Source organism: Cavia porcellus, unplaced genomic scaffold (genome assembly GCF_034190915.1).
Source record: "Cavia porcellus strain 051 isolate PalLab524CR breed Dunkin Hartley unplaced genomic scaffold, mCavPor4.1 scaffold_14, whole genome shotgun sequence".
In the NCBI taxonomy this organism is placed as follows: Eukaryota; Metazoa; Chordata; class Mammalia; order Rodentia; family Caviidae; genus Cavia; species Cavia porcellus.
In genome coordinates, this window is record NW_026947497.1 from 77,130,780 (window position 1) to 77,144,188 (window position 13,409).

Below are 13,409 nucleotides of genomic sequence, written 5' to 3' on the forward strand. Positions count from 1 at the left end.
TGTATCTTTCCCTTCTCCCATCTTCCCAGTGTGGTTTTGGCATAACTTCTGATTAATTTTGGACTGGTAGAGGGCTTGCCTAGCAGGCATCAGGCCTTAGGTTCAGTCAGTACTGCATCAAAAAATAAACAAAAACTTAATTAAATCATTAGCCAATGTTTACATTAACTATATAAATATTATTCCTAAGATTTCAGATGATGTACTCTTCGTTTTTTTTCTTGCATACTTTGTTATGTTCTACTGTTGATTTGTGTTAATTTTTGTTTCTTGCTGATCTCCCTTGAAGAGCCAGTATTTTTTCCTCTTTTCTTTGTCTTTCTCATCTGGACAGCTGTTCCCTAATAATCTTCCCCAGCTTGCTTTCTTTATTGTTGAGTACTCTCATTTCTGGACTCCAAATACTTTCTTTTCTTTGTTTACTCCCCATTTTCCTGGAGGACATCTTCTGATAACTTCCTGAGAACATTATCACAAGAGAACATTTTTTCCAGACCTCACTTCAAAGGATGTATCTTTAGTCTGTGTTCTTGCTTGATTGATAATTTGTATGTAGATTGTTGGTTGAAAACTCCTTTCTCTAAAGAATATTTATCTTTATTCATTTTCACTTTCAGGTAAAAAGTAAGTGGTGGGAAGTATGCTTATTTCTAATTCTATTTTGTGATCACCTTCACTCTGGCAGATTTTAAGATCTTCTCGTTACTCTTCCTGCTGTGTGCTTTTATGATGACGTACATAGCAGGAATTGTTTTAATTTATGCTGGATACTTGGTGGTATTCAGTGGTGTTAGACTGATAATTTCCCTCTTCCTCTCTGTTCATATTTTATAATTGAATGTTAGGCCGCTTTGATTTTTTTATTATTGTTTCTTTGTCATTGCTACTAAAATAGTAGCAACCATTCTTGCATTTTTAATTTTAGAAATTCTTTATAAATAAAATTTATAATGTTTCTGCACATTAAATATAATTAAAATTTATAAATTGTTTCTGCAATCAAATTTTTTATTTGTAAAAACTCTTGTTAATAACTATGATTTTTTAAAAAATCCTTTACATATTTCAGTGATATGATATCTTATTTCTCTGAAATTAATGATGCTAGTTCTAAATACTTTTCAAATTTACCTTTTGTTTCTATATAGCTACTTGGCCGGATATGGTAGCACACACTTGTAATTCCAAAACTCTGGGAAGCTGAGGCAGGTGAATCACCAAGTTTGAGCTCAGCCTAGGTAATTTGTTAAGTTAGCAAGACCTTGTTTCCAAATTTAAAGTTAGCCCAGTGTGAAGGCCCTGCAGTCTGTCTCCAATACAAACATAATAATAATAACTCATTTTTTCTGTTTAGTTGGTTTTGATTTTTGTTGTATATGTTGGAGGCATCTCTAAAATTTCTGTGGGTCATATAGTATACTGTCTGATTGCAATAGAGTAAAAACTCTTGAGTATACTGGGCAGAAATTATAGAAGAATAGTTAAGCAGCAAGCTGGATGTTTTATTACAGAAATTCCCTGTCAATAACTAAAATCTTTTATGAAACTGCATAGTTTCTTGAGAGAAAGTCTCCTTTTCTTCCATGTTATTATGTGAATTCCTAACTGCTGGCCTTCAAACTGTGGCATGAGGTGGGCTGCAGTGGAAGGCACTGGGGGATGGCACTTAACTGTAGAGACTTCCACCTAAATCTTCCTTTTTGGGCTGGCTTTACATTAGTCTGGGATCCCTCCATTGAGAGCCTTTTTGATTCACTTTCTTGTGAAATAACTTGTGACTCCTATAAGTGTTGCAGAGAGCTAGACATTTAACTGTTCTTACACAAACTGTCATCTCATCACCTTTTTGTTGTATTGGAGCCTCCAGATTCTGAGAATTTCCATACCTTTGTGTGGGATCAGACTGCTTGGTTTTTATTGGTATTATCTGTAGATAACTGGATTTTAATTTATACCACGTTGTTACATCAGTTAGTCCCCAAGAATCTAAATAAATACCTGTTCAGTCCTGTAGTGGAAGTTTATGTAGAAATTGTATAGGTCTAAAATATCATTAATTGTTCAATTCCATTTACCCCCTTGCAGAGCTTGCAGAGTTGCCTTTGATACGTTTAGACTTTTCCTGCAATAAAATCACAGCAATCCCTGTTTGTTACCGGAACCTCAGGCACCTGCAGGTGATCACCCTAGATAACAACCCCCTCCAGTCACCTCCTGCACAGGTAAGCCACAGTGCAAACAGGTTGGGGCTTTTTTTTTTTTTTTTTAATAAAGGATGAAATGTAATTATATGCATTTATCTTTTTATTGTAAATTAAGTCCTCTTAAAATTATTTCACATACTTCATATTCTGTAGAAGTCTTGAATAAATGGTATGAAAGTTGGATAATGTCCCTGAAGTATTTTTTCTTTTACTAGTTTGTCATTTTTAATATGAGGAATTCTGAAATTGTTTTTCTAATGAAATTTGGACCAGGCATGGCAGCATGTGCTTGGAATCAGAAGGCTAAAAAGTAGGAGGATCACAAGTTTGAGCCTAGCTTGGACAATTCAGTGGAACTCTGTCTCAAAATAAAATTCATTTATCATAAAGGAATGTTAAGTTGGAAGTAGAGCCCTGGATTTGATCACCAGTATAAAAAAAAAAGAATTAAATTTTCTTAATTTTCTTGTAGTAAAACTTGAATATAAAGAACGTAAAAGCGGCTGGGGATTTAGCTAAGTGGCATAAGCGCCTGCCTTGCAAGCGTGTGGTTGTGAGTTTGATCCCCAGTACCAATTAAAAAAAAAAAAAACGTAAAAGCTAGAGACAGATAAAAATATCCTTCCAAAGTAAATATTATCAGTGCATTCTTGTTACCATTTTTTTGTGGTTTCTGCTTTCTGAAATCATAAATTCCTTATTTCGCTGGTTTATTCATTTGACAGTAATGAAACTAGTAATTATGTAATTATAAAGTAGTTTTACATATAGATCCTTGGCACCCTACAGTTTATAAAATGTTTACCAACCATACTTTTCACTGTAGCTATTTTTTAAACTGCAATTTATTCCTGATTTTACATAAGCCTATCATATGGTATTTGTAAAACTTGCATTCAAACATCGTTAATTTAAATAATCCATTTAGACTTGTGGGACAGATAGTAACAAAAACATATATGACTTTGGTGTCATTTCCTGCTCTTCTACCATGGGAAGCAGGTTCAAAAGCATATATACACAGTTACTAGATTTCTAGAATCAAAAGTTGTCAGCATAATGTATCCCAGAAAAGTTTTTAAATTCCTGAGTGTGCATAGTGTAGTAAATGTACTTAATATTCTTCTAACACAGATTGTTTCTATGTTAGTAAAACTGACTGGTGAACAGAAAGCAATAATATATTTACTAGCTAAATACCTAAAATAGCATTGAACCAAATTTTATATATACCATGTGTAATATATATGATATATATATATATACATATATATATATATCTCATATACACACACATATATTTTTTTAATATGAGGAATCAAACTCAGGATCTTATGCTTGCCAGGCAGTTGCTGCCTGTGCCCCCACTTTTTTTTTAATGATACTGAGGAGTTGAGCCCAGGGGCACTCTAGCAGTAAGCTACATCTCAAACCCTTTCTTAAATTTTCTATTTTGAGACAGGTCTTGCTAAGTTGCCCAAGAGCTTGCACTCCTCTTGTCTCAGCCTCTCAGAGGGCTGACTAGAATTAATAGTGTTAACATTATACTACATACTTAATAGAAATAACTTGTAGTCCCAGTTTATACTATATAAAAAGCTGGCTAAAGTTTTATAAGATATTATGTATTTTAAAAGAATATGAAAAAAAAAAGAGTATGTGTGTTTCAGATGAGTAATCATTTGGTTGCATTTGTGTACTGTTTTATTTAGATATGCATAAAAGGCAAAATCCACATATTTAAATACCTGAACATGCAAGCTTGTAAGATTGCTCCAGACCTGCCGGATTATGATAGGAGACCCTTGGGCTTTGGTTCCTGGTGCGTATGTTCTATACTTTTGATCTATCATACTCCTTCATATGCAAAATGAAACAAACTGGGTTCTTAAATTTGCCTGAATTATTGCTGAAGAGGAATAACATGTAACTCTCTGAATGCTTGTTTAAATGTAAAATCAAGTACATAGATCTGACAAAGTGCAGTTCTAATCTGGGTTTCTGAACCTTGGTACTACTGATATTTCTTCGACCAGATAGTTCTTGTTGTGAAGGGGAATCCTCTTGTTGTAAGTAGTTTAGCAGCCCTGATTTCTATGCACGATGTGCCTTTGGCACCCTCCCAGTGTGACAAACTGAAGTATCTCCAGACATTGTCAGTGTCCTCTATTGAGGACCCAGTTGAAATCTGTTAGTCTTAGCGACTTGAATACTAACCTTAGCTCTGCTAACAAGCTTTGTGAGTAGGAGTTTGAGGTCAGGCTTGACAACACAGCAAGACCCTGTCTCCAAATATATGTATTACAGGAAGCTGTGTGCAGAGGACCCCTGGATTTAGGTATCTTAAACAATTCCTCTTGAATAACAGAGGACAGCAGTATATCTAATAATTCTTTCAGCTCCTCAAGCACCACCGAATGAGATATTGTACCTTCAGGCCTTCTTAACAAATGTGCACATCTGTAAAACTGCGTAGTAGTTTGCTGTTCATTAATTTGTCATGCTGACCTGGAGCCCAGAGTGCCTTGGTTTTGGCTCCCTGTACTATCAGTTCATTTAACCCCCCAATTTTACTTTCTTCCATGTCATATGTACACTGTTTCTACTTTAACATTTGTTCTGAGGATCAGATGACTTGTGTCCAAAAGAAGTTAGTACTGCCATAAAACCCTGTATAAACATTAGGCATAATAATTAGGCCAGGACCAGTTTAGAATCTAGCCTTGCAAAAGGCAATATTTAATAATCCTGTAAGGCCTTTGAATGTTCAGTGTACATTAGACACTACAGCACACTTTCAATCTTTATCTGTAACTTTTTATTTTTATGTAATATAAAAAGGCACAGTTTTCCACAAATCATTTCATAAAGATTTCAGATTTTTAATTCATTTCCAGATGTAAATGTTTCCATCTCCTTTAGTAAATTGCACTGTTGTAATAATCTTTGTTTTACAGTGTCAATATTTTGATTATTGACTTATAGGACTAATACACTTTGCTGATTTTAAGCAGCTTTATGTTACAGACTAACTACATTTATTTACGATGATGTGGCAGTGAAACTGAGGAGAGACTAAGGCATTGATAGGAAAAGTTCTGCCTCTGTAACCCCACCAGTGGAATGAATTCTCCCCAACAAGCCTGAGTTCCTGAAAGCAGTGGCCATTGTTTATTCATACGTATGTTCTTAGCACCCAGAACACTATGTGGCATTCAATAAATGTTTGATGAACTAAATGCAAATGAAATAGACTTCATGACTTGTAATGCTCTCTTACTAGGTGTGGTACTTATACCTGTAATGTCAGCACTCAAGAGACTGAGCCAAGAGGATTGCATGTTCAGATCCAGCTTGGGTTAAATAGCAAGTTCAAGGCTAGCCTGGCCTACTTAGACCCTGTCTCAAAAATAAAATAAAATAAAATAAAATGATGTGACCTCTAGCTTGTATCCAAATAAAGAATACCTACAATTTAATGATAAAGAAATAACACAAGCTGTCTGTGGTGGCACATTCCTATAGTCCCAGCAATTGAGGGGGCTGAGGCAGGAGTATTGCAAGTTCAAGCCTAGCTCAAAATTTAAGAAAATAATAATGAACCCCTGATTGATGTATTTTCAAATTTTGTTGTAGTTTTTTTTTTCCTTTTTTCTTTTCTTTTTTTTTTAATCCTTGAAATAAAATGGATTTGAAAAAAAATAATAATGAAAAGGGTTTGGGGACACAGCTCAGTGCAACACTCTGGGTTAAGTCACAAATGCATACTCACACACAAACACACAGGAAGGAGAGACAGAAAGCGCTTACTGAAAAATGAGCAAAAGACTTGAACAGACCTCTTCACAAAGAGAGATATTTAAATGGACAAGTAAGCACAGAGAAAAGCAGTCAGTGTCATTGGTCATAATAGGAAATCAATGAAAATTAGGTCACTCAGTGTCAGTACACATTCATTAGAACAACAAAAATTAAGACGACTGGCTTCTCCAACTACTGGTGAGGATATGACATCAGCCAGTGCTCTCATTTATTACTTAAAGCATGCTATGTCCACTCTGTGAAATAGTTTAGCACTTTTTTGGGAGGGTTGTGACAAGATAATTTACAAATAATAAAATTTAGCCTGTGTCAAGTGTGCATTTCAGTTAGTTTTAGTAAGTTAATACTTGTTAAGAAAACACCAGTGGAGCCAACATACATATTACCTGCATGGTCCTCTATCCACAGCATCAAGCTACAATCTGCTTCATGATAGTAGACTTTTGCCTCTCTAGAATTTCATCTAAACAGAATCAAGAGTATGAAGCATTTTGTGTCTGACTTCTTTTGCTTTTTTTTTTTTTTTTTTTTTTTTTTTTTGTCTTTTCCCTTTTTATCGGTACCGGGGATCGAACTCACGACTGCCTGGTTGCAAAGCAGGTGCTTATGCCCCCAATGTTGCATTTTCAAAATGGACAGTAATATTGATGTCAATCTGTAATCCATCCTCATTTTTTGACATGTTTTTCAATTGGAAGTTTGTTTTGTTTTTTGTTTTTTGGTCCTGGGGATATAATTCAGGATTGCGTACTTGCAAGGCAGGCGCTTATGCCGCTGAGCTAAATTCCCAGCCCCTTCAAATTGGAAGTTTTGAATTTCAGTGAAATTCAAAAACCCATAAAGTTCTTTCAAAAATGTAATTTTTTAAAAAATGAGCAATGGTTTTGAGCAGACATTTAACAAAAGAAGCTAAATGAATGGCTGGTAAACACACCAGAGAGATACTACTCAACATCTGTAGCCATCAGAGAACCACAGATGAAAACCACAGTGAGGTACTGAGATAGACAACTGTTGGTACTCACCAGAATGGGTAAATTAAAGGCCCAGCAGTGCAGGCGCTGGCAAGAGTTGGCAGCTAAAACCAGAATACACTGCTGTTAGAAATGCAGAATGTCATAGCTACTTTGGAAACCAAAGTGACAGTTGTTTTTTTTTTTTTTCTTAAGTTAAACCTCTGCTTACCATATAAACCATTTATTTTTACTCTTTAAGTTATTTACTGAGAGACTAATTGGAGCAAAGACTTACAAAGATTTATTCACCAATGTTCTTGGCAGCCAAAAGCTAGAAACAACAAGAGTGTCTTATCAGTGGAAAATAGAATTATAAAATTACATATTCATTAAGTAAAATGTTAACTGAGCAATAGGAAGGAGCATAAAAATACCGTGATTTGGGCTGGCTTTAGCCCAGCGGTTCCTTTGAGTCTGGCTTCCCAACCGCCTGGGCCGATTAGTCCGGTGGTTCGAGACCCGTGGGCACTTTCCAGTTCTTTTTTTAAAAAAAAAAACGTGATTCTTATTGACATGTTGCTGATCCACCCCCATGAAAAAGCCACATAGAGTACATGATTCTATCTTTCTAAATTCTAGAATAAGCAAAACTAGTTATACTCATTTTTTGTTGCTATCATAAGAAATTACCACAAATGTAGGTGCTTAAACAATGCAGGTTTTTTGTTATGATTCTGTAGGTCAGAAATCAAACACTCTTTGGGCTAAATCAGGGTGCTGGGAGGGCTGTGTCCTCTCTGTGGGCTCTGAATCAGATCTTCTTCTGTCCTCCTGTTATTTTTCTCAGCTTCCAGAGGCTGTCAGCACTCCTTGGCTCACATCCCATCCTCCGTCCTCCAGCCCAAATCCCATCACTGCCCTGTCTGCCTCCTTGTCTCTTACAAGGACACTTGCAAGCAGCACTTTGGAGGCTGAGAAGGGAGAATCATGAGGGGGAGGCCAGAACACCAAAAACAAACCCAAGAACCCTGCAGTTACACTGAGCTCTAAAATCAAGATAAACTCCCTTTTTAAAAAGTTCACCAGCAACTTTATCGCTATCTACAACCTTATGTTTGTATGTGAGGTGACATACAAGTTCCAGAGAAGCAGTCGTGGCATTTTAGGGAATATTTAGCCTTCCACGCTAATTTAATAATGTAAAAGAAAATCCACAGGGATTTTATCTGAGGAACACATGGTGGCAGCGCAAGGGGGAATTGACTGGGAAGGGATGGACAAACATCTTCTGGCAAAGTAGAAATGTCCGCCCATGACAGAGGTGTATGGACGGGGATGTAGTGATTTGTCGCAATTGTGCAACTAAGATCTGTGCATTTGAATGTATACAAATTATAATAAAGAACTAAGAACCATGAGAATATTTATTAGTAAAATCATTTATTTTACATTTTAATTTTAAGATGTCAGACTTTATAGTCACTTCTCAGTCTTTGGGCTAAGATCAAGTGAAGATACCAAACTTCGCAGTAAAAGCTAGTTTCTTTCTGGCAGCCATGAAGAACTATACTCAGGTCGCCCCTATGGAGCCCTTGATTCAGGTTTCAATAGTGTGGACAGTGGCGATAAGAGGTGGTCGGGGAACGAGGTGAGTGTCTCCTCTGTATGTTGAACATACATTAAGAGAAAAGAAAATGCTGAAAGAGAAAGCCTAATTGAATTTGGTTTGTTAACATATAAAATACAGGAAAATCAAGGCAGGAACAAAAACCCCATGGAATCCTTCCATCCAAAAATAGTATTCTAGGGTTGGGGATATAGCTTAGTGGTATTTACCTAGCATGTACAAAGCCCTGGGTTCTACCCCCAGTATTAACAAAAAAAAAAAAAAAGAGTTTTTCTTTTCACCATCTTTTTTTTCTTTTTCTTTTTTTTAAAATTTGCTACCAGGAATTGAACTCGGGATCTTGTGCTTGCCAGGCAAGTGCTGTGCCACTGAGGTGTATCCCGGCCCAACCAGCTTTTCACCATGTGTATTTTATAAGCTTATTACCTCCTTCTCTATATAAATAGTTTCATATTCTAGAAAGCAAGCAGGAACTGTCGGTTAAAACTGAACCCTACAGTTTGAAGTCTGAGTAGTCTGAAGCAGAGGTAGAAGAAATGCTGGAAGGCAAGGGAAGATCCGACTAGGTCGGTGGGTGGAGATGGGAACCTGCTGAAGAGTACCCTCATTCTTGTGAACAAAGAAAGAGAAGTGAAGAAAAAGAGTATCCATATGTCAAAATAGATTGCTTTTTGTTTTTAATTATTGAGCTGGGCTTGGTGGTGCACACCTGTTATCTTAGCACTTTGGAGGCTGAAGCAGCAGGATTACTAAATTCAAGGCCAGCCAGCGGTACATAGTGAGTTCAAGGCCAGCCTACATATACAGTGAGACTGCCTCAAAAGAAGAAGCAATTATTACCACTGTATTTTCTGCTTTTTAAAATACTAAGCCTTCCGTTGAATTAAATGATTAAGCTTTTTTTAAGCAGGTCTTGTAACATCCAGCTTACAACATTTTTTTTTATCTTTTTCCTATTTATCGGTACCGGGGATCGAACTCATGACTGCCTGCTTGCAAGGCAGGCGTTTATGCCACTGAGCTAAACCTCCAGCCCCCAACATTTTTTCATTGAAACCCCATTGCAACTTAAATTTAAAACACTACCTATTTATAATTTGGAATTGATTGTGTATGTATCTCTGGGTGAATATGTCCATAGAGATTCATATGTGGTTACAGATCTGTGCATATATTTATAAAATTATGAATGCCCTGATTTCTTTGTTGACTGTGCTAGAATATCTATAGCAGAGTTCACCATTTTAACCATTTTTAAATATTTTTCTGGACTGGGTGACATAAGTAATTCCAGTACTTGAGAGGCTGAGACAGGAGAGTATCTTTAAAACAAAACAAAACCCCCCCATTCCACTTGCATTAAATGCATTCATATTGTTGTCTGCCTGTCTTTGTTGTCCATTTCTAAAACATTTTTGCTGAGTTGGGAGTGCAGCTCGCTGCTAAGATTTCTTGCCTAGGGCCTGGGGATTTAGCTCAGTCGCCTAAGCACCTGCCTTGCAAGCAGGTGGTCGTGAGTTCAATCCCCGGTACCGATTTAAAAAAAAAAAAAAGTTCTTGCCTAGCATGTGTAAGGCACTGGGTTCAATTCCAGCAGCACCAAAGCCAAAAATGCCTTTGTTATTTCCTCCTAAATGTCAATTTTAACTAGCTTATATTATGCCCATACTTAAATATGTTGTCCAAAATTCAGGTAAATTTTTAAATGTTTGTGTTGTGTTTTAAGCCTACAGATGAATTTTCAGATCTGCCTCTTCGGGTAGCGGAAATTACTAAAGAACAAAGACTACGAAGAGAAAGCCAATACCAAGAGAGTCGGAATAGTTTAGTTGTAACAAATGGTGGAGGTAAACAGAATTCTGATGACATCTCTAATCTTTTCAATTTCTGTCATTTTTTTGAAGCAGTCTTTTCCACATCCACTCCTTTTGTTTTGGTGTCTGTAGTTTTGAACTGTTCAAGAGCTTTTCATGTAATGACCAAAAAAAATTGTTTTCCTCAGGGATGAGACTTCAGTTTCTCAGTTTTCAGGTTTGTAGTGAAAAGTGTGTCTCTCATTCTTATTTTGGAAGGAAACTTATTTAGAGACAGTTTACCTGGAATACTTCTTTGTCATACCATTCTCCCTTTTTAAGGCGATGATTTGATCTCTTGTAGGAATTCAGTGTGTTGTTTAGTGTTTAGCTTTTCTTTCAACTACAATAATTCTTTTCAGAGCTTCTGAATGTTTTCCTTATTCTGGCATTTAAAATTTTGCAGTTTTTGGGGGCTGGGGATTTAGCTCAGTGGCATAAGCGCCTGCCGTGTGAGTTTGATCCCCGGTACCGGTAAAAAGGAAAAAGACCAAAAAAAACCCACAAAATTTTGCAGTTTTTATAGAATAAGTAGATATCTTTGCTTCCTTGGATAGTACTTCTAAAATAAACTTAATTTTAATATTCTAATCTATATTGGCTTAATTTAAATCATCAAATCCTAATGTTGCAGGGGATTTTAAAAAGATAAATGACATATTTTGCTTTGTAGAGAAAAGCTTTTATCTCCGAATAATGACTTTAAGTGGCTTGTTATATTTCTTTTCCTCACCATCTTATGTTCTTTATTCATGTCACCTAAGTATTCCACTCACATTTCAGCAGTTTTCCTTTTCTTTTAAATTTTACCCTCATATATGATATCTTTCCAGGAACTTAGTTTAAGACACAATTTCTAGATCTGTGCTTTTCAGTATGGTAGCCACTAGCCACATGTTGTGATCAGGCACTTCAAATGTTGTTTTCCTGCCAGGCATGGAGGTGCATGCTTGTAATCCCAGCACTCAGGAGGCCGAGACAAGATGGTTGCTATGAGTTAGAGGCTAGTCTAAATTAATATCGAGATGCTGTCTCAAAAAAAAAAAAAAAGAAAAGAATCATGATATACTATAAGCATAAAATCCACATCAGGTTTTGAAGACTTTGTAAAAAAAAAAAAAAAGATATGTAAAATAGTACATTATATATTGAGGTAATAACACTTAGATATATTGGACAACATAAAAAGTATTAGCCAGGCACAGTGGCTCATACCTGTAATCCCAACACTCTAGGATGCTGAAGCAGGAGGATCACAAGGTCAAGCCCAGCCTGGGCAATTTAATGACTTTAAACCCAGACTGGAGAACTTAGTGAGACCCTGTCTTAGAACAACGATAAAAATAATTTGAAAGGCTCAGTGTGAAGACCCTCAGTTCAGTCCCTAGTACAAAAAAAAAGCAAAAAAACCTTAATGTTATCTTATCCTTTCTTTTTTATTGGGAGATGGGGCTGTGAGTTTTACATTACCAGGGCTTGAACCTGAAGCCTCATGGTACCTCCCTACTCCTATGTATGTATTATGTATGAATGCTGAGGCAGAGGATTAGGTTCCCAGGCTGCCCTTGAGTTTGTAATCCTTTTGCCTCTGCCTCCTGAATACTTGGGATAACCTGCATGCTCTACAACTCCAGCTATCTTTATTTTTAATGTGGCTACTAAGAAATTTAAAATTACTTACGTGGCTTCCTTTTGTAAGTGCTTTTCTTTTCTCTTGGACTGTACTGTCCAAATAGTATGAAACAATGATACTACTGTCTTGGAAAATAGTCATAATATAAATTTTGTATAAAAATTGTAACACATCGTAAAAAATGTATTTATTTATTTGGTTTCCAGTGGTGATGCAGACTTAGTGCCTTTTCATCCTTTGTAGCTATGAGCAAATCTTAGTAATTCAGAATTTATTTTTAATATTAATTGCATCTTTAGAATTTGTTAAAAAAAAACTTGATCAGAAACTAAATTGAGAACTAGACGTCTCCAAATTCACTGTTCCAGAAACTGCACTTAACAGACAGCTTATGACGTATCATAAAATAATGGAGATTTACTGCATCTCTGAAGAAACCATCTTAGTAGCAAGGTCATTTTTTTCTAATGCACTATTTTAAATACTTACTAAATGTAATTGGTTTTAAACTTAACAGTAGGACATTCTAAAACTTACTAGATGAAATAATATGCTTTCTTCACTCTGAAGCATCTTGAAAAGAAAAAATTCTTCAAATGATTCCCTTTCATTCACAAATTACTGCCAAGTATGTGCAAGGTCAACCTTTAGCAATTAATTTTCTAAATAGGAAACCTTTGTTCTGGTCATGGTTTTTAAAAAACATTCAACAAAGTTACAGGAAATGAAATATTACTCAATAACTTTCTTTCTCTCCAAGTCCAGTTTTTTCCTACCCTTTCTTTTCTTTCCTTATTTTTTATTGATTGATTGATTGAGGGGAGAATGTCCTTGCTTTGTTGCCTCCACTGGCCCCAATGCTTCTGCTTCAGCCTCCCAAAGAGCTGGGCTACAAGTGTGCGCTGCCACGCCTGACTACTATTTATTGCCTTTATTTTACTTTGAGTTAACTGTTAGGTATTCTGTGTCTCAACCCCCAAAGGCGGTATTAAGCACCCTAAGAAATTAAAAGAAAAGATGCACCTTTCAGTTGTTAAAAATTAGCCTTCTCTTTCACAAACTCAAACTGTCTTGTTTAAAACTCTATGGAACTATCCAGAGAAATGGGGGGCTGGGGATTTAGCTCAGTGGTGTAAGCACCTGCCTTGCAATCAGGCGGTTGTGAGTTCAATCCCCGGTACCAATAAAAAAAAAAAAAAAAAAAAGAAATGAGAGATTAACTAGGTCTGTGTTTCAGTAATTACCATTAGCTTTCTGCAGTGACCTTGGACTTAAGATTTTAGGAGACTTTTTCTGAAAAGTGAGTGGCCATGG

General features: G+C 36.1%; 1 protein-coding gene across 6 annotated transcripts in view; it reads left to right on the top strand.

Annotated features, from left to right (window-relative positions):
* Positions 1-13,409, top strand: part of Lrch3 (leucine rich repeats and calponin homology domain containing 3) — an 88,868-nt gene that overhangs the window by 34,564 nt on the left and 40,895 nt on the right. For all 6 annotated transcript variants that reach the window (XR_010039203.1, XR_001202869.3, XR_010039201.1 and 3 more), the window contains exons 5-8: positions 2,086-2,222; positions 3,917-4,026; positions 8,537-8,630; positions 10,336-10,456. Coding sequence is in view for 2 of the 6 variants with exons in the window: in XM_013160177.3 (XP_013015631.1) it covers positions 2,086-2,222; positions 3,917-4,026; positions 8,537-8,630; positions 10,336-10,456 (462 nt within the window). In the remaining 4 variants the exon portion in view is untranslated. The remainder of the gene's footprint in view (positions 1-2,085; positions 2,223-3,916; positions 4,027-8,536; positions 8,631-10,335; positions 10,457-13,409) is intronic.